This window comes from Muntiacus reevesi, chromosome 6 (genome assembly GCF_963930625.1).
Source record: "Muntiacus reevesi chromosome 6, mMunRee1.1, whole genome shotgun sequence".
NCBI classification, from domain to species: domain Eukaryota; kingdom Metazoa; phylum Chordata; class Mammalia; order Artiodactyla; family Cervidae; genus Muntiacus; species Muntiacus reevesi.
In genome coordinates this window covers 58103213-58122918 of record NC_089254.1, presented here as the reverse complement: position 1 = coordinate 58122918, position 19706 = coordinate 58103213, and the positions used below count along the sequence as shown (strand labels likewise).

At 35.4% G+C, this 19706-nt stretch overlaps 1 protein-coding gene across 1 annotated transcript in view; it reads left to right on the top strand.

The window, feature by feature from the left end:
- The window catches only part of SEPTIN7 (septin 7), a 52087-nt gene that overhangs the window by 16930 nt on the left and 15451 nt on the right, over positions 1 to 19706 (top strand). Inside the window, exons 3-7 of the mRNA XM_065939829.1 lie at positions 6965 to 7065; positions 7890 to 8024; positions 14078 to 14195; positions 17180 to 17272; positions 18388 to 18484. Coding sequence (XP_065795901.1) covers positions 6965 to 7065; positions 7890 to 8024; positions 14078 to 14195; positions 17180 to 17272; positions 18388 to 18484 — 544 coding nt within the window. The remainder of the gene's footprint in view (positions 1 to 6964; positions 7066 to 7889; positions 8025 to 14077; positions 14196 to 17179; positions 17273 to 18387; positions 18485 to 19706) is intronic.

The following is a 19706-nucleotide window of genomic DNA, read 5'->3' as shown; positions in this document are numbered from 1 at the left end:
AGAAGTAACATCCTGTGATGTGGCCAAATAGGGAGTGAAATTTCTATAAAGACCACAATCTCATAATCTCTTCACCGAGCATTATTTATTTACAAGAGGCTTGTATCTTAAAGAAGAAATTCCTTCACATTCACAGTCTTGGAAGAAAGGAGAAAAACTATCTACTCTGAGCAGACAAATGATTCTGAGTTTCCAGTGTATCAGTGGTTCTGATTTGAGTGAACTTTTCAGTAATAGATAGAAGTCTTCTGAGATTAACTCCCAACATCCTATCTTTGGCCTTAGAAACCTAAGCTGTGCATTTCCGAATGTGAGCTGACATTTTGGTCCTGTAGTTCTTTATACCAGTCTTCTCAAATTACACTGTGCTTCACAATCACTTGGAAGCCTTGCTCAAACAGTCTGTCAAGTCCTCCTCCCCATATTTGAGGCAGAACCCAAAGAATTTGGCATTTCTTCTAAGTTTCCAAGCTATTCAAACTGCCAGTCTGAGTACTATACTTTGCTGACCACTCCTTGTGTTTCTGGCCTGCTGTGGACTGATTTCATCCTATATCTCTGTGAAAGAAAGTAAGAGAATGAACTGTTTTTCTGAGTTCTTCCAGAATATTTCTAATTGAATGAAATGGCACCATGCTACTTTCACTTTGATCCATATATATATTTTTCCAATAGACTAATTAAAGTTATAGAAAAAATTTGAACTCTTAAGTCCTACTTCAAATTCTAATCTCAAACCTAGATGCTTAGATTAATAATTTTCAATAAAAACATTATTAATACCTACAATGTTATATACATGGTAGCAAATTTTATGATCTTCTTATATTTGAAAATTTTTATATCATATTTCATTTCAGCAAAAGTTTGCCAGCTATCTCCTAGGGAAAGGAGATAGTTGGCAACCTTCCTCAGGAAAGACCATCCTTTATTCTGAGACTAAGTCCATTTCAGTTTCTTTTGTGAAATGACAGTACTAGATTTGTTTTTTCTTTCAGTTTTTTTCTTTTGAAAATTTTATTATTTTTATTTGGCTTCACCAGGTCTTAGTTGGAGCATGTGGGATCTAGTTCCCCAGCCAGGGATTGAACCTGGGCCTTTTGCATTAGGAGTGTGGAGTCTTAGCCACTGAACCACCAGGGAAGTCCTTTTTATTTTTTTTTCCCAGATTTTTAGTTGGCAGCCTTATTTTGGTCATCTTTAAAACTTTTTCTTGGTTTATGAAGTTTAATAAATCACTATTTTAGATTAGATGGGTACAAAAGTTTTGGAGGTGAGAAGAAGTGAAAGCAATGCATTCTGTCCCTAAGGTAACTTCTTATGACTCCTTGAAACATCTTTTAGAGTCCAGTTAGGAAACTCTGCTGTTAATGTTGGTCCAGTTTTGATAATTTTTTTGAAGCAGTCATACACAGAGCAGGTATTTGAATACTTGTCTTTTACCAGGTTTGGGGGCTAGAAGGATGATGGACACAGAGTTCTCAAGATTGTCACAGTCATGTGAAGGATATAGCAAACAGTTATGATATAGTGAGAAAGATGCTGCTCTAGGGTAGTGTAGAGGTGACTTTGGCAAGGTGTATTTTAGTGAAATAGGAATAGAGGGCAGGGTGACAGTGAGTTGGGAAGTGGCTTTGTGAGTCAGTGAAGATGGGAATAGCTCTGAAGGAAGGGATGAGAGGGAATACCTAGAGGTCAAGTGTAGGGGACAGAGACAATGGTGTGGTTTTTATTTCTAAAAAGACCTGAGAATGTTTGTATCCTATGGAGAATCAGTCCTAAGAGATGAGAGATTGAAGGTACAGGGGAACTAGTCTAAATAATTGTCAAGATGACTCTGAAATGGAAATTGGTCAAATCTCCACTATAGATTGAGAAATTAGCCTCAGGGAAAAAAGAAATCTATTCCAATGAACAGGAGAGAACATTCATAAAAGCTTCAGAAAGATTGGGGATGATCTTGAGAACCCTCCTACACTGTTGGTGGGAATGTGAATTGGTGCAGCTACTATGGAGAACACTGTGGAGCTTCCTTAAAAAACTAAAAACAGAGGTACCATATCATCCAGCAGTCCCATTCCTTAGCATATATCTGGAGAAAACTCAAATTCAAAAAGACAGATGCACCCCAGTGTTCATGGCAGCACTGTGTACAATTATCAAGACATGGAAGCAACTTAAATGTCCACTGACAGATGGATAAAGAAAATATGGGGTGGGGGTATGTGTGTGTGTGCGCACGCACGTGCACGTGTGTAATGGAATATTACTCAGCCATAAAAAGAATGAAACAGCACCATTTTCAGCACCAGATATTACACTAAGTGAAGTAAGTCAGGAGAATGACAAGTACCATATGATATCAATATGTGAAATCTAAAAACATGATACAAATGAATTTTATTTATAAAACAGAAACAGACTCATAGAAAACAAACTTTCAGTTACCAAAGGGGAAAGGAGGAGGGATTAATTAGGAATTTGGGATTAACAGATACGTACCACATTATATAAAATAGATAAGCAACAAGGACCTACTATATAGCACAGGGAGCTATATTCAGTACCTTGTAATAACTTATAATGGGAAAGGAACTGAAAAAATGTATATATCCATTTGAATGTAAATAAAATGTAAATAAGAAGGATTATATATTTACATACTTTGCCATGAACCTGAAACATTATAAGTCAACTGTACTTCAGTTTAAAAAATTTTAAAAATACACAGCAACAACAAATTGGGGATGTTTTTGTCTTCCAGTGAAGATCAAGTACTTTGCTGAGCATGGTGGCAGAGATGGTAAAGTAGAGCTTGTGTGCATGTGTGCGTGCTCAGACACTTCAGTTGTGTCCAGCTCTTTGTGACCCTGTGGACTGTAGCCCACCAGGCTCCTCTGTTCCTGGGATTCTCCAGGCAAGAAGACAGGAGTGGGTTGCCAAGCCCTTCCTCCAGGGGATCTTCCTGACCCAGGGACTGAACCCACAAAAGTCTCCTGCATTGCAGGCAGTATCTTTATCCGCTGAGCCACCTGGGAAGCCCCAAGATAGAACTTGGGAAAGAATCATACTAGAAGAGACATGAGTTGAAGGAGCAAATAAAATAATTATGACCTGGAAATTCCTGTCAAAGTTGAAGTTAATGAAATTTATGGAAAAGCATTTTAGCTGGAAAGGAAAAGAAAGGATTTGGGAGGGGTTTGCTAATAGAAAATGAAAGGGACATGGGAATTAAGATTTCAGTGTAAGGAGACAGGGGAATGAGGTATATAGTGGTTCAGAGAGTAGAAGGCAGAATTGCAGTGTTTGGATCAAGTTTCTTCTCAGCTTGTTCTCAGTCTTGGTGAGAAGGAAGTAGTCTTTAAGCATAACTATTCTGTTGGTCATTGCCTCTCAAGTATCTTGTTGAACATAATGAAGTATATATGATGATGCTTGTCTTTTGAGTTATTAAATAATCTAGAATAGATTTTGTGTTTGAGCCAAGTGGAATATCGCAGACCGTTCAAGTTTCTACTGGTCAAGTCTGCAGAGCTTTGGCTGTAATGCCATCTCCTGAGCAAGTATAGGTGGAGGTAAGCTCTTGACAGAAAATTTTAACCCTCTCCTCAAATGTTAATATAGTTAGAAAACTTTATCTTAAAAAATGACTCAAATATTAAGTTAGAAAAGTGTAGTGTGTTTAATAGTCTTTCAGAAATGGAAGACTTGAAGCTGTATGAACAGTGAAAGTTTGATGTTTTCTCAAATTGAAAAACTGTAAATATTAGAAAAAGTGTGAGTTCTGGAATCTAGGAATCCAAAATAGCCCTTAATTATTATACATAAACAATATAATAGGTTTTAATTTTCTTTTTCAGAGAAAAGCTCATTTGAAAGTGCCTTTGATTCATTCATTCCTTTGGTATTAAATTATGTGTTTAATCTTCGAGAACTCTGAGTGATGCCAGAAAATATGCTGATGTGACCTGCTTAAGTAAAGTGCATGGGAAAGTGGCCATTTGGAATAGATTTCTTAAGAAAAGTTTGAAATTCCTGGACTTGAACTAATTTGTTTTCCATGGGTCCCATGAGGATACGTGCAAAACCAGATGATAGGATACAGTTGGATCCTGTGAATGACACTAGTTTACAGTTATGTTTTCTGGATTTCTTCCACATGTTGCCGTCTTCTTTGTATTTGACCATGTATGGATACACAGAATTTCATAGGCCAAAGAAGAAAAGAAGCTTCCGTATAAAAAGCAGATCTTCATTTGTCTTATCACTCCAATAAAGTTGTTGAACTAATTTTTTTTTTTAAACAAGGAAGCAAAAATCTTAAAATTTAAGCTGTTGTGGTGTGTGATTAGTATACAGCCTAGTACTGGAGGTAGAAATGTGCTTTGTTTGGTAATGAGAGAACCAGAAATGGTTTGGAGTAAAATCAGGAGATGATTCATGTAGAACAGTTATATTTTTGCATCAGTTCTAATACACGATACCATGTCATTTAAAATAATTTTTGAGAATTTTTAGGTGAAGGGATGGTTACTTTGGATATTTCTGCTTCAGTGACAGTTACCATAAATGGATAACTTATTTTTATGAAGGAGATGGAGGTGAATTACATATATATTGAGATGTTAGATTTGAATAGATTGTTCTTTTTTAAAAAATTGTAATATAATTGACATATAACCAGATTGTCCTTTTTAACTATAGGTAACTAGTAGATATATAGAATGTGAATTTCTAAGCCACATGAAGTAATATCACTCAACTTTTTTTAGTTTTGATAATCTACACTGATGAGTCTGATTATTTCCATAGTTATTTTGCCTCTCTCAGATTATTAGAGTAACTCCATATCAGACAGACTGTATTATCTTAGCTATGTGGTGTGAAACAGTATTTTCCCAAGCAGTGTGCAACCATCGTTGATATTGAAGGTGACCAGAAAATATTAGAGCCCGTATCTATTGATGTTTAACTTTTTTAATTTACAGAGAAATTGACACTTCCTGCTATTTAATGTTCAGATAACCAATTTTATATGTTTGGTAGATAAATAAATGTACTTACATTTGGGATATCTAAAATTTTCACTGAGAGTTTACATTAGAGTCAAAGCAGTTTAAAAACCATTGGTCTAAAAGATAAGAACTTTGTCTCTTATTTGTCTAAAAGATTGGAAGCCTTTCTATGAATATGCATGTCCAAATTACAGTTTCAGCAAGTTTCTTTTTTGATAATGCTCTTTTAACAAAATAATCTCTTTTTTTTTTCTTTTAACAAAATGATTTCTGATTGCTATCAATCTTCACCATTGAATTCAGTAGTCACTAAGCCACATGTGGATTGGGAGGATCCCCTGAGAAGGAAATGGCAATCCACTCCAGTATTCTTGCTTGGGAAATCCCATGGACAGAGAAGCCTGGGAGGCTACAGTCCATGGGGTCACCAAAGAGTGAGACACGATTTAGTGACTAAACAGCAACAATAACAGCAAAGCCACCTGTAACTGTTTCAATATAACTTAAATAAAATTGAACATTCAGTTCCTCAGTTGCTCTAGTCAGATTTCAGGAACTTGTTAACCGCATGGGTAAGCAGCTAGTATGTACTGGATGGTGTAGATAGAGAACCGTTTCCATCATCTCAGTTCTGTTGAGCAATGCTGCTGTACACTTCGCTCAGCAGTCTTAGTTTCAGCTCTTCAGTCTCTTCATCCATCAGCTAGCATCTGTAAGAAAATGTCAGAGGGTAATGGAAAGACATCATCAATTTTTTAATCTGTAAAGGTAAACCAAACATTTCCTACCCAGAAATTAGTCGCTTTTCCTTTCCCAACTCTGTTAATCAACTTAGATAGTTGAAATTGTTTTTCATGTGATTACGTTTCCCTCTTAAGTCTAGTAGTACTTAATTGGTACCATCCTATGGCATGTAACATTCAAAGTTTAATTCTTGCCTCTTAAGTTAGCCTATCAGCATATTTGGAACCTCTAGTCTTACTAAACACTATATATAAATTAAATGAAAGCCTATTTTTTTTCTGGGAGAATGATTCTCCTTTTCTGTTTGAATGAGTGTTTGCTTTATGTAGGAGCAGCATATGTCCACAATGAATGATTTTTACATTCTAAAACAGAATTTGGGGTTATAGAATATCTTAGATTGTAGGAAGAACTGCTGTTATTGTTTAAGTCCAATTCCTTTTCTTAAATAGAACATTTTTACAAACTCTAAAGAGAACTGAAGATTTTAATCAGAGTTTGTAGCCTGGTGGGCTGACGCCTATGGGGTCACACAGAGTTGGACATGACTGAAGTGACTTAGCAGCAGCAGCAGCAGCAGTAGGGTTTTACCCTACCAGAATACATGTTTTTTCAATGCCTGGATCTTCGCTTGTTGCTTTGACCCGAATGGACAGTAACACATTCGAGAAGAAAGTTGGCTCTTAGTCATGACATAAACACAAATGTAAATAATTATAGCCATGCTGAGAAAGATTTGGGAATGGTAATAAGTTCACTTGAATATTGGGACCAAAGTAGATGGAGATAGTCCAGAAAACATTTACTGCAAATGGTAGATTAAATGTACTTTCTGATAAATCATATTTGATCTCTGTGAATTACTTGATCATTCAAGCACATTGTTTATTTGTATTATTAGATGTGCATTTATGTTTAAGTTTTATATGACTTTAGTAATTAATAATATTTTATCAGTTCCTATTTTCCTTCTCTATACCAACTATGAGCCATAATTTATTTATATATGTACTTTTCTTTTAAGTAACCTGGACACTCAACAGCTACAGTAATTGATTCTTAAGAAAGTGGCTGGGTGGGTAGATTTACTTTACAAAAAGCTTCCTATTTGGTTTTGCTTAACACTTGTCTCCCTACATCTTACCTTGTAGGAAACCACAGATATAATGTATGTTATTAATGTCTGTACACAATGACTCTTACAGGTGGAACAATCCAAAGTTTTAATCAAAGAAGGTGGTGTTCAGTTGCTGCTCACAATAGTCGATACCCCAGGATTTGGAGATGCAGTGGATAATAGTAATTGGTAAGAAGGGTTTGTCCCTACTGCTTTCCATTGCATTTGGGAATAGGGCCGGTTAGCCTTTTTTTAACATTTTAGATCTTCTCACCTATGGTTACTGAAATTTAAATAATATGGCTTGGGTTCATATATCAACTTTGCCACTTGTCATTGTTGCTTAACTTCTTTGAACTGATTTCCTTTTCTATAAAATGATGATAACACTTTTCATAGAATTATTTTGAAGATAGACTCTAAAACATAGATAAAAGAATTCTCATTATTATAAGAAATTTGAAACTTTTTATTCTTTGCTATTAATTTTATCTGTTTTCCGTCACACCCTAATTTAAATATGATTTTAGATTTTCAGTTTTTCCGTAAGTTGTAAGTGAAGAAAACATCCATGACTTTCTATTTGGAAATAAGATAATAGGAGCTTATAAAAATATTTTAATTTTTCTTATGAGTTCTGCATTATTTTTGAAGTAAATTTCTTCAACATTTGAAATTCCTAAATAAATTCATCATGAGGCTTCTGTGTTGTTTAATCTTTTCATTTGAAATCTAAAACTCTCTGGATGTAATTTTTCATGTTGTAAAGTGTGCTTTTGTTATTTAATCATTTAGTCGTGTCTGACTCTTTAGTGACCCCATGGACAGTCTGCCAGGCTCCTCTGTCCATAGAATTTCCTAGGCAAGAATACTGGACTGGGTTGCCATTTTCTTCTCCAGGAGGTCTTCCTTACCCAGGGATCTTGGTGGATTCTTTACCACTGTGGTATCTGGGAAGCACCGTTCATATGTGAAATCTCAACTTAATTATTTTATTTATTTGCATTCTACAGCTGGCAGCCTGTTATCGACTACATTGATAGTAAGTTCGAGGACTACCTAAATGCAGAATCTAGAGTGAACAGACGTCAGATGCCTGATAACAGGGTGCAGTGTTGTTTATACTTCATTGCACCTTCAGGACATGGGTCAGTACCTGAATACTTCCGATAATCTTTTTGTTGTTTTATTATTACTCATCTTTGGGTGCATGTGTTAGTAATCCTCATCTCTGTGGAGTACGTTTAACTATACAACTTGTGAAGTTCCAAATTCCATATAAAAATGATTTATTAAAAACGTAAGCCCTAGCCACGCTAAAAATGATTTTACTTTTTAGTTTTTCATGTGTAAAACTGTGTTTCATGGAGAGGAATATTGTTTTCATCATGGTTTGGTGTCTCATTGTGGCTAATTTACCTTTCTTGTTGACCAGTCTGCCACATTAAACAATCAAGTATGGAAAAACACACATAACAATTAGCTTAGACATATTCTAAGAAACTCCAAAGATATTATTTATTATACATCTGGTAGAGAACATTGCAAAAGAACTTAAGTACCAAGGTTATCATGTGCCATTTCTTTCTTCACTAAATTTATTTCACTAATCTTCTATTTTACCTTAGCTGTCACAGTCAAATTGTTTAAGTGTCCTATCATCAGTACTAACCTTCTACTTATTAGGAGTTAAAATTAAGATCTTAGTATTTAGACATGTATCTGATCTGATTGTTCTGTTTGTTTGTATGGCCAGCTTGTTCTTCTGTTTTGGTTGTTTGTATTTCTTTGTCATTTTGAGGAGATATGTCTGTCATCATCAACTGCAGATGTTTGTACTTACTCTTCTTTAAAGTGAAAGTGAAGTCGCTCAGTCATGACTAACTCTTTGCGACCCCATGAACTGTGGCCTACCAGGCTCCTCCGTCCATGGGGTTTTCCAGGCAAGAGTACTGGAGTGGTCTGCCATTTCCTTCTCCAGGGGATCTTCCTGAACCAGGGATTGAACCTGAGTCTCCCACATTGCAGGCAGACTCTTTACCATCTGAGCCTCCAGGGAAGCCCTCTTCTTTAGTCTTTGGTTAAGTGACTTAGCATAACTCCGCCCCCTGATGATTGTAACTCGACCATCTCTACCAAAAGGGACTGGACTGTTTTATAGCATTAGACTAAATAGCATTAAGTCATCTAACACCCAAATTACAATAGTGTAAACCAGTTCCTTAAAGTGAAAGTCGCTCAGTCGTGTCCAACTCTTTCTGACCCCATGGATGTCCATGGGATTCTCTAGGCCATGATACTGGAGTGGGTACCTTTTCCCTTCTCCAGGGGATCGTCCCAACCCAGGGATCAAACCCAGGTCTCTTACAATGCAGGCAGATTCTTCACCAGCAGAGCCACAAGGGAAGCCCAGGAATACTGAAGTGGACAGCTTATCCCTTCTCCAGCAGATCGTCCCGACCCAGGAATTGAACCGGGGTGTCTTGCATTGCAGGCAGATTCTTTACCAACTGAGCTATCAGGGAAACCCACTTTCAAAAGTGTACCTTTCTCTTTTGTTTTCTGCTTTCTTCTTTACCTTTTGCCTAAGATAGGCTAGTGCCCATTATTACCATCTTGGTTGAACAGAAAGCCTTAATTTTATAGTTTACCATTTTTGCACTGTCTGATTGTAGTGGTGCAGCTGTTTCTTTTTCATTTCTAATATTCTTCTATAGTATTCTCAGAAAATTATGTATTTAAAGCCCAAAATTGACTTATCTACTTAAAAGGCTAAAAAAAACAAGAAAACTCAAAATACCATACTGTATAGTTTTTTTCTGAGAACTTGTTAGTTTCTTCTTGAATTTTTATGTATATATATATCTATCATTCTAATATAACTTGTTAGGGCTTTTTCCTGAAAGCCAGCAAAGTAAACTCTTAACCTGTAGTTAAGTCAATAGAAATTTGTCAGTTTATATCCATTTTTTATTATTTTAGATCTTTTGGACTCTCTCCAACATTTAGTAATTCTCATGAAATCACATTTCTCTTATCCCTGAGGGAAAATATAGTCCTTAAAATTGCATGGGAAATACAATTTTTTTTTAAAAGAAAAAAATTTGATATTATGTGTAGTGGCTTGGGACCATTTCTTGTTTGTCACAAGGGATGAGAGTTCCAGATTTTAATTTCTTATGTATAACAACGTGCTTTTGAGTAGTTTGTCAGCTTAACTATTTTTAGAAATGGAACAAAATTTTGCCCACTGGTATATGCTGCTGTGGATTAAGTAACATAATATGACATTGAATTTTCTGTAGAGTTCCAAATTCCATGCTCATTAAAGAGTGAAATTCCAGGCAGCATAGTAGAGGAATTATGACCTTTCTACCTGGGTAGTCCCTGGATTCCCTTTTTAGAGGTTCTGTTTTTGGAGTAATTATATATTGGTCCAGCAGTGTATTTTCTGTGTCCCTTACCCCACCAAGTGTCATCACTGAACAAAAGGTTAATATGTGATTTCAGCTGTTGTTGCTTCATTTCCTTTGTTCAGTGGTTGGTAACTGACTTGGAACTTGAATTTTTAAATGGTGTTTTTACAAACCTTTTGAATTTTGATTGCTACTTTGAAAAAAGTATCAGTTTTATATAGATTTTTTTTCCCTTAGAAATGTATATACATATGTATGTTTAATAACGATTTGTCATTTGCCCTCTATTCATTTTACTTACTTTGCTGTAGGCTTTGAGGTGTCAAATAGTTTTTTCTCTCTGTGAGTGTTTGATCGCTCAGTCGTGTTCGACTCTGCAACCGCATGGACTGTTGCTCCTCTGTCTCTGGGATTTCCCAGGCAAGAATATGGAGTGGGTTTACATTTCCTTCTCCAGGGTATCTTCCCGACCCAGGGGTCAAACCTGGATCTCCTGCATTGCAAGTGGATTGTTCAGTGTCTGAGTCACCAGGGAAGGGTTTATCTTTTAGAAATTCTATAAAGGACTTTCCATTGTGTTAAAAAAGAAAAAAAGCAAGTTAAAAATTAGATTTGTTGGAAAAGATAACCTGAAATAAAATTAATGGATAGAGGAAAAATTTCAACCAGATTGTAATCTGTTGTGAAATAAGTGTTTTCTGTTGGCATTTTGTAAGCTTTTAAAATATGTATTCTAGTGTAAGAGAGCAGAGGGTTTTATCAGGGCTTTTATAAAGGTTATATCTAAAATTTAATTTTGTAAAAATCGATTTAATATTCTTCAGCCCTGTCATTTTATGTTTGAGAAGTTGACTTCCCTGATTTCCTTGTCATGGCTCTTTTGAAGTATTTTTCTCTTGGAAAATTGAAATAATAAATGTTCTGTGAAAGTTGTTTTACTTTAAGCGTAAAATCTTGTTAACTTGGATTACAATTTAATGTTTTATATTAAGATTCATTAAAATTATAGATTAATTGAATTCTTTTCTGTCATCAGTTTAATGAGGTGGTAGTGGTAATAATTTAACTTTGTCCTGCATATAATCTGGAAGGTAAACTCTAAAAATTTACAAATGGGAGATTTTTTAAAAAATATATAGTGGAAATAATTAAGTTTATTTTATGTGCTCCATATTTCTCTCTCAAAATTTATCTTTTGGCTCTGCTGGGTCTTCAGTGCTGCGTGTGGGCTTTCTCTAGTTGTGGTGAGCAGGGACTGCTCTCGTTGCGGTGCCTGTCCTCCTCATTGCAGTGCCTTCTCTTGTAGAACGTGGGCTCTAGGGCGTGAAGGTGGTCTGGTAGTTGCTGCACGTGGGCTCAGTAGTTGTGGCGCGGGGGCTTAATTGCTCTACAGCATGTGGTGTCTTCCCAAACCAAGGATCGAACCTGTGTCCCCTGCATCGGCAGGCAGACACTTAATCACTGAAACACCAGGACAGTCCCAAGTCCGAGATTGACTGACTGAGCTGTGGCTTTTATATTTAATGGTACGGAATGATTGGTGAAAAACAGGCAAAAACTTAAATATTTTCTCAAACTCAAAAGGTTTTTCAGTTACCACTAGTGAGATAAGTGTGCTGTTTGTAGATAAATATAGTGTTATTCCAACCACACACTCTTTCTGTAGTGTTCTCAGAATCAAAATTCAAAAGATTTAAGATGAAAATTAGAATTGAAGCTGTCTCATTTCTCCATTTCTGCCTTCCTGCCTCCTTACCCTGTCTTTCTGCCAATCAGCGCGTCACTACCACAAAGAAGTATAGTATTATTCATCAGTAAAAAAGGAGTATCTCATTAGTCTCTGGACCCCCCAATACACCCAAAAGTATGTATATTAAACTATAGTATGCTAAGAGAACTCAAACAAGGGCTTTCTGTTTATTTTAAAGTATTAGTCCATAAAATTTATAATGAAATTAGATCTTTATTCCATTTTCCTCATGTTTTATCAAAGCTAAGGAATACTGTATTTCTATGTAGAATACTGCTGCTATCTTCATTTATTTTGTTAAATATTAATTTTTAGTCTATAGTGTATTCTGCATGTGAGGAATAGCTGATTTTCATTTACAGTTATTCAAAGATGTAAGGAAAATTACAGCAGCTTAGCTTTTTAGTCAGGACATATTTGGACACCTCTCAAGTTTTGGCACTGTACTAGATATTACAGAAGAGATGAATGAGACAAAGGCCTTTGCTCTTAAGGATCTTCTAGTGAGAAGACAAGTAGGTGGTTACTATAGATTCAGTGTTGTGATCCCTTAGGCTTCTAGTCTTACGTTGGAGAAGAATTCTCAGAGGAAATGAGAATAGTAAGCTAGGTCCTAAAGGATGAATAGGAATTAGGCAAGCCAGCTAGATTGGGGATGTGAATGGAGTTGTTCCAGGCCAAGGCAATATGGCCAAAGTATGGTGATTTCAAGATATTGTGAGAAGTTAAAAAAGGCTGGCATATTGGAAGTAGAAAGTAGCAAAAATGCTAAGGGATGCTGAGAGATGAGGTGAGCTGAAGAGGTTATGTTTTCACAGGCTTTGTAGGCCACACTCACTTAAGGAATCTGGCTTTAGTAAGGTTTTCAGTCTGGGAATGACTTGATCGGCATTGGATTTTAGAAACATCATACTGACTGCAATGTGCATGGTTTTGAGGGAAACTAGATAGATCCTTGTCATTATCAAAGTTTGGTGGCCTGAACCAAAGTAGTGGAAAGGAGATAAATATATAAATATTTTTATTTGTTCAGCAAATTCTGTGAATCTTTGGAATGGATAAATAGAGGAAGTTTATCCAATCTGAATCCTACGTTTCAGCTTTGAGTAACTGGGTGGATTGAAGTGTTACTTACTGAGATAGAAAGCATAGGAGGTGAGTGGGTATTTGGGGGTTCAGATGAACTTTTGATTTTGAGATGCCAAAATGGAATGTCCGAGTAGTATTTCCACCAGGTAAACACAAACCTGGAACATAAGAATGAGATCCGGGCTAGGTGTAAAGACTTGGGAGTTATTGACTCATAAAGGATATTAGAAGTTGTAGTTAATGATAAGCTCAGAATGTAGAGAAGAAAAGACCTAATAGAGAATTCTGAGTCATGTACCTTTTAAGGGACTAGCTTACAAAGAGGATCCTGGAAATTACCTTAAGTGAACAGCTTGTGAGAGAGTAATGTCAGTGCTGCATAATGGGCAAATTAAAAAATACCATTAAACACCGCAGTGTTTATGAGCTGGCTGCTGCTAACTAATTATGTTAGCAGCCTGAAAGTATTTGATGACCATAGAAGTATAGTGGCCAAGTGGAGGCAATAGTTAGAGTCTAATGAATAAAAGGGATGATGAAGAGGATGTTCTTTTGAGCCCCTTCTCTGAGAAATATACTGGGTAACAAGAAGTAAAAGAGGATTATAATTTTTCATTAAAAACAAGACAGATTTTCCAAATTTGAGTGATAAGTAGAGTCTCTTGTAGGAAAGCTTATTAGGAGCCTTTCTTAATTTTCTGATTCTGCACTCGGGTCCACATGCTGTGACCAGGGTGTTAAAACACAGGAGTCAAAGGTTTCTTAGGCATTCCAGTGCGTGAAATCCTGTTCTTCCTAACTGTTGCTGGCCCGGTATACATCTTTAGAGAGTGCTTCTGATGAGTAAATGAAGTAGTTCCAATGTATGTAATTTTAGCATTGGGATGTGAAAAATCTGTTCTCCCAAATTGGTCAATCCAGTCATATTAAATATTGTGTATTTCAGACTTAAACCATTGGATATTGAGTTTATGAAGCGTTTGCATGAAAAAGTGAATATCATTCCACTTATTGCCAAAGCAGACACACTCACACCAGAGGAATGCCAGCAGTTTAAGAAACAGGTAAGTAAAATGAGTGGGAATTCTTAGGATTCTAGTACTATTCATGTAATTTGCAGTTTTTCATATTTTCATTATAATATGTTACAGTGTGTTCCTCCTGCTACTTTACTGTGTGTGTGTGGTGGTTTACACTATATTAAAAATAACTGTTGAAAATAGTCTCCTGCTTTAGTTTTCTCCTAAGAGCCCTTAAGTATTATCATAGTGTGCTTCTGTGTGTGTGCTCAGTTGTTTAGTTGTGTCCAATTGTTTGTGATCCCATGGACTGTAGCCTGCCAGGCTCCTCGGTCCGTGGAATTTTCCAGGCAAGAATACTGGAGTGGGTTGCCATTCCCTACTTCAGGGGATCTTCTGACCCAGGGATCAAATCTCTGTCTCTTGTGCCTCCTCTGTTGTCAGGAGGATTCTCTGCCACTGAGCCACGTGAGAAACCATAATGCCCTTACCCTTTGTCAATTTAAATAAGACTATTTTAGATGTTTCTGTGTAGCTTCCACCACCACCTGTCCCCACAGGCAGTCTCCCACATTACAGGTGGATTCTTTACCAGATGAGCCACCAAGGAAGACCCATTTTAGATGTTTCTGTATAGCTTGTGCCACTGCCCTTCCCCACACCATTTATAGAATTACTTTCCTAGACTGAATTCCTGGGGAGAGGATTACTTTTTAAAGGGTATAATTATTTTATTACCCCCCCCCCCCCAATTTTGTCATGGTGCTTTCTCAATAAAACAGTCAAAATTCTTTTTATGACAGGTATGTTTGTTCCAGTGCCTTGCCAGCATTGTCATTATTTCTTTTTTTAAACTTTTTTGGACTAAGGTGGTACCTAATAATTTCTTTAACTTTCAATTTTCTAGAAAAGCTGAACATTTTAAATCAGGGGTTTAGTTTTCCCTCAGTGTTGTGTTTTTGGTTTACTATATATTTTATGAAATGTAGGATCAGTTTCTAGAACTACTTTGCTATTCTAGTAGCCTATTTTTAAATTTTAGGCCAGTGTTATGTCTGTTAAGAGCTTCCTTGGTGACTCAGACAGTAAAGAATCTGCCTGCAGTGCAGGAGACCTGGGTTCGATCCCTGGGTCAGGAAGATCCCCTAGAGAAGTGAGTGACTACCCACTCCAGTATTCTTGAGAATTCCATGGACAGAGGAGCCTGGCAGGCTATAGTCCATGGACACAACTGAGCATCTAGCACTGTATGTCTTTTGAATCGAGGCTAAGTTGTATAATATTTTAAAAGAGATTTTAGAGTTTATTATCTCTTACTGTCCTTCTAGTCTTTTGTAACAGAGTACTTTGGTTCGTCATCTTCTTCAGTATGAATTTTAGAATAACTTGAAAACTATTAGAAAAATGAAAACCTGTGGAAATTTGCTTTGAAATTATGTTAAATCTGTATAAATTTTTAGAATGTTTTACTACATCATTTTTACTGTATCTGATATTTCTACCAGGAAATTTTTTATTTTACATTTATTAGCTCCATTTTTATTTTGTAATTTGCTGTTTCTAAGTTCAGATACTAATCATATAGTATAGTAATATTTCTCTTTTATCTTAATTTGGAATTGTACTAAAAATGAAGAAATAAAAAAGGTGAATAAGCAGTGATCTCTACTTCCAAATTGGTCACTTGCAGTAGTTGTCAATTTACTTTTTATTTATTTATTCTTTTGTTTAACCAGAGGTGTTTATCAGAGTCATGTAGAGAACTTTTTCAAAATGATTTATTGGACCATAGCTCTACTAATTGGTTTTTGTAGGTTAAGATACAACTTTGTATTTGTTATTGTGAAGATGCTCACTCAGGCTTTTTTAATATACAACCTCTGACTAAAAGTCATTGCTGTTAGAGCTAGCTACTAGTCTTTCTTTTTTCTTCTAGTCATGTATCAGGTTGGCCAAAAAGTATGTTCAGAAAGCGTACAAAAAAACCTGAATGAACTTTTTGGCCAACATTAGGTTGACACATAATCTGACACCTCATCATTTATTCTTAGGGTTTTTTTTTTCTAAATAGATACATAGCCCAGTTGTAAAAGATATGTGGTTTTGTTTATTTCCATGGCAACTCTGTCTGCTTTGGTAGCCGTGTAGCACATTTTGTTTCAGGTCCCTTTACTGCTGCTGGGGACCCTGGTAGTGAGTGTAGCATTAAACTACCAGTATAGGCAGGGAGCTAGTTTTAGGTTTATTAGCCATCAGTTTGTTTGTTATAAGTTTGAATAGGGTAGGTATTCAACATTATTTGGGTGTCTGTATTCTTATTTGAATTTAGAGTAATATTGGATTCAATAAATTAATCTGAGGTCATTTCTGATGTTACTAGTAAGTTATCTTTCTTTTTTTCTGTATTCTCATTGATTATTATTGTGAATTCATTAACTTCTTAATTTCCAGGGCATGTTTTCTCCCTGTGTGCTTGCCTGATCTTTTATCTGTTGCTTCTTGATGTGTGTGTATGCACATGTACATGCAAGGATATTTTCTGATAAGTGCACATTTATTTTGCTAGAGCCAGTGCTATACTTAATTTTATTTACCTTTGCTCAATTCTACTAAAAACTTGAGGTGAGTTTAAGCTCTGTTGATTCAACTGAATAAAATAGTTGGTAAGAATTTGTCTAAAGGTATCTCAGTCATTATAAATAAATGACCCAAAACCACTAGAGTAGAAATCAACTAGTGAAGCCGTTTCTGGAATCTTACTTCATTTTTAGAACTCTTTGGGTGTTGTAACCTTAAAAGTTTAACATTTCTGAAGCAATTGGATTTAGAGAATGGTACTTATGTATAAACTTTATAGGGAAAAAAAAACCTACCAGCATACTATTTTGGTTTTAAATTATATTTTGCATTGTTGAAAAACAGTAAAGGAACTGGAGCTAAAGACTCAGGAATTTAAGAAGATTATAATAAAAATAAAGCTAGTATCTAAAATTATATGTGGTGCTCTTTTACTTTCTCTTTCATCTTAGATAATGAAAGAAATCCAAGAACATAAAATTAAAATATATGAATTCCCAGAGACAGATGATGAAGAAGAAAATAAGCTTGTTAAAAAGATAAAGGTAGGTTAATTTCCATACATATACTGACATGTTTTAGGGCCTTAGAAACACTATAATAGCTGCTGTAAAGGCCAGAAATAGCAGTGTTTATAGGGACTTCCTGAGGGTCCAATGGTTAAGACTGTGTACTTTCACTGCAGCAGGCCCAAGTTCAATCCTTTTTCAGGGAACTAAGAATCCCACATGCCATGTGGCATATGCATATATAAACATTTTAAACAATTGACTTAACAAAATAAATGAGATTATTGACTATTTAGTTCACCTTTATGATTAACTTTGTTGTTTGACTGTTATGTATAATAAAGCATTATATGAAATAGAGAGATAAGTAGCAGTTCTTGTTTTCAGATGGTTTTCAATTAACTGATTTCATATTTTATAATTTTCCCCCTTAGAAACAAAACAGGTAATGGGAATGAAAGGGGAAGCGTAATGAGAAGACAAAGGATTTGCTCTTTAGCACTATTGTGCTTATTCTTTAAGAGCCAAAAATATGTTTTATTTTGTTCTTTTATAAAAATCAATCAAAAATCCATTCCAACATAATTTTGTATATTTTTAACTTATAGTGGTTTCCTAAGTACCCTGGATCTAAAAATGATATATTGATTAATATTGTTCTCTGCTTCTAGAGCTATTAAGGTTGATTTATGATCAAGTAGGCAAACTAGCCACAAGTCTCATTTTTTTCCTTCTAGCTGCCAATACATTTTTTACCCTTTAAAGTTTTTCCAGTATGGAACACTTCTTTTTGGAATGATGCTTTAACAATCTGATCAGTTTATGCCTTAATATTCTTAAATTTTAGTGAAAGTATAATTTTGTTTATTGTTTACATTGGTAACAGTGTCATACAATGGCAATTTACTAAATAGTAATTGCAGCTGTGCTGAAATTTTTTTTATCATTAACACTTGAAGTAATAAAATAGGCTTCATTTATTAAATAAATAAATAAATAAATAAATAGTAATTGAATGACCTATAAAAGTGAATGCAAAAACTGTTGGGTAATAATGTTTTTTGCTTACCTGCTGAGTAATGTGACTTCTTTATTCTTGAATTTGTGAGGACTACAGAGATGTATTTGAACAAGAATACTTTGTTTTATAGGACCGTTTACCTCTTGCTGTGGTAGGTAGTAATACTATCATTGAAGTTAATGGCAAAAGGGTCAGAGGAAGGCAGTATCCTTGGGGTGTTGCAGAAGGTAAGGTTTTCTTCAGTGAATGGCTTTCTATAAGATCTCAAATGTTATAAAAACTTGTATTTATTAAGTAGTGTAATATGCATATTGCATTGATATAGTCTAGATTTTCAAAGATCTGAATTCAGTTTTGTTGAGCCTCATCTCCTTATTAAATACATTCACATTTCTCAGACCTTATGTCCTGCTGTGTCAGGCAAGTATATGTTAAATCTTAATGTTGTAGTACTTTAGAAGCCATTTGTCAGTATTCATCCTCCCACCTCTGCCCCACCATTAAGCCTATTCCTGTTTTCTTGTTTGAAAACACGCTTACAGTGCAGGGGTTCTTTATCTGGGGCCCAAAAATTGCTTCCAAGGGATCTAATAAACCTTCTGAAAACAGTTTTGGAGAAAAGGCCTGTCATTTTTATCTGAGTCTCAATTGGGTCTGGGACCCTAAAGAATGAGAATAGCTGTCAGAAGCCCAATTAAAACATTAGTGTTTTGCTTTCTTCGGGGTAGAAGTCAGCTTCTTGGCATCACATCTTTAGAGCAAGAAAGTTTGTTATTAAGAGATCCTCTATACTAATTTTTTTAAGAAGTTTTAAACAGCAATATAATCTTAGTTATAGAGTCAATTCTTGGAAGCCTTCTTGGCGTTAGATATGTTTCCCAAAATTTGTGTTCATTATACTGGTTTATACTAATATTTAATCTTTAGTGTTATAGTAACTTGGAATGAAGATTGAGTTATGATTACAATTTGTTGATATTACTTTGAAAACATACATAATTTTTAGGATATTTTCCAAGTTAATGTTCTTACAAGTGACTTTCCCAACTAGAGATACTGTGCTCACTCTCAGCTCTTTTCCTCACCACGTAACCTTCAGTTTCTGAGCTGAGACTTTAAAACTAGTATAGACCTTAGAAATCTGCACAGAGGAAATTGCTTTGTATATTTAGTTTTAGGTTATCCCCCTCCAAGAGTGTTCTTTTAGTGATACATTAAAAAAAAAAAAAATTTGAAGTTCTTGGCTTAAGTTTTCATTTTGGTTAACTTGAGGTTTTTCTAAAGTGATTCCTCACCCACCCTTGACCCCCAACATTAAGTACTATTTTACAGTGTTAAAGTCTTAATGAAACACTGACCTAAGATATCTGATACGTTGTATATTCTCTCATTGTTAACTCCCAGTTTCCTTTGAGAAGAATGGGTTTAGTGGAAGTAATACATATGGTC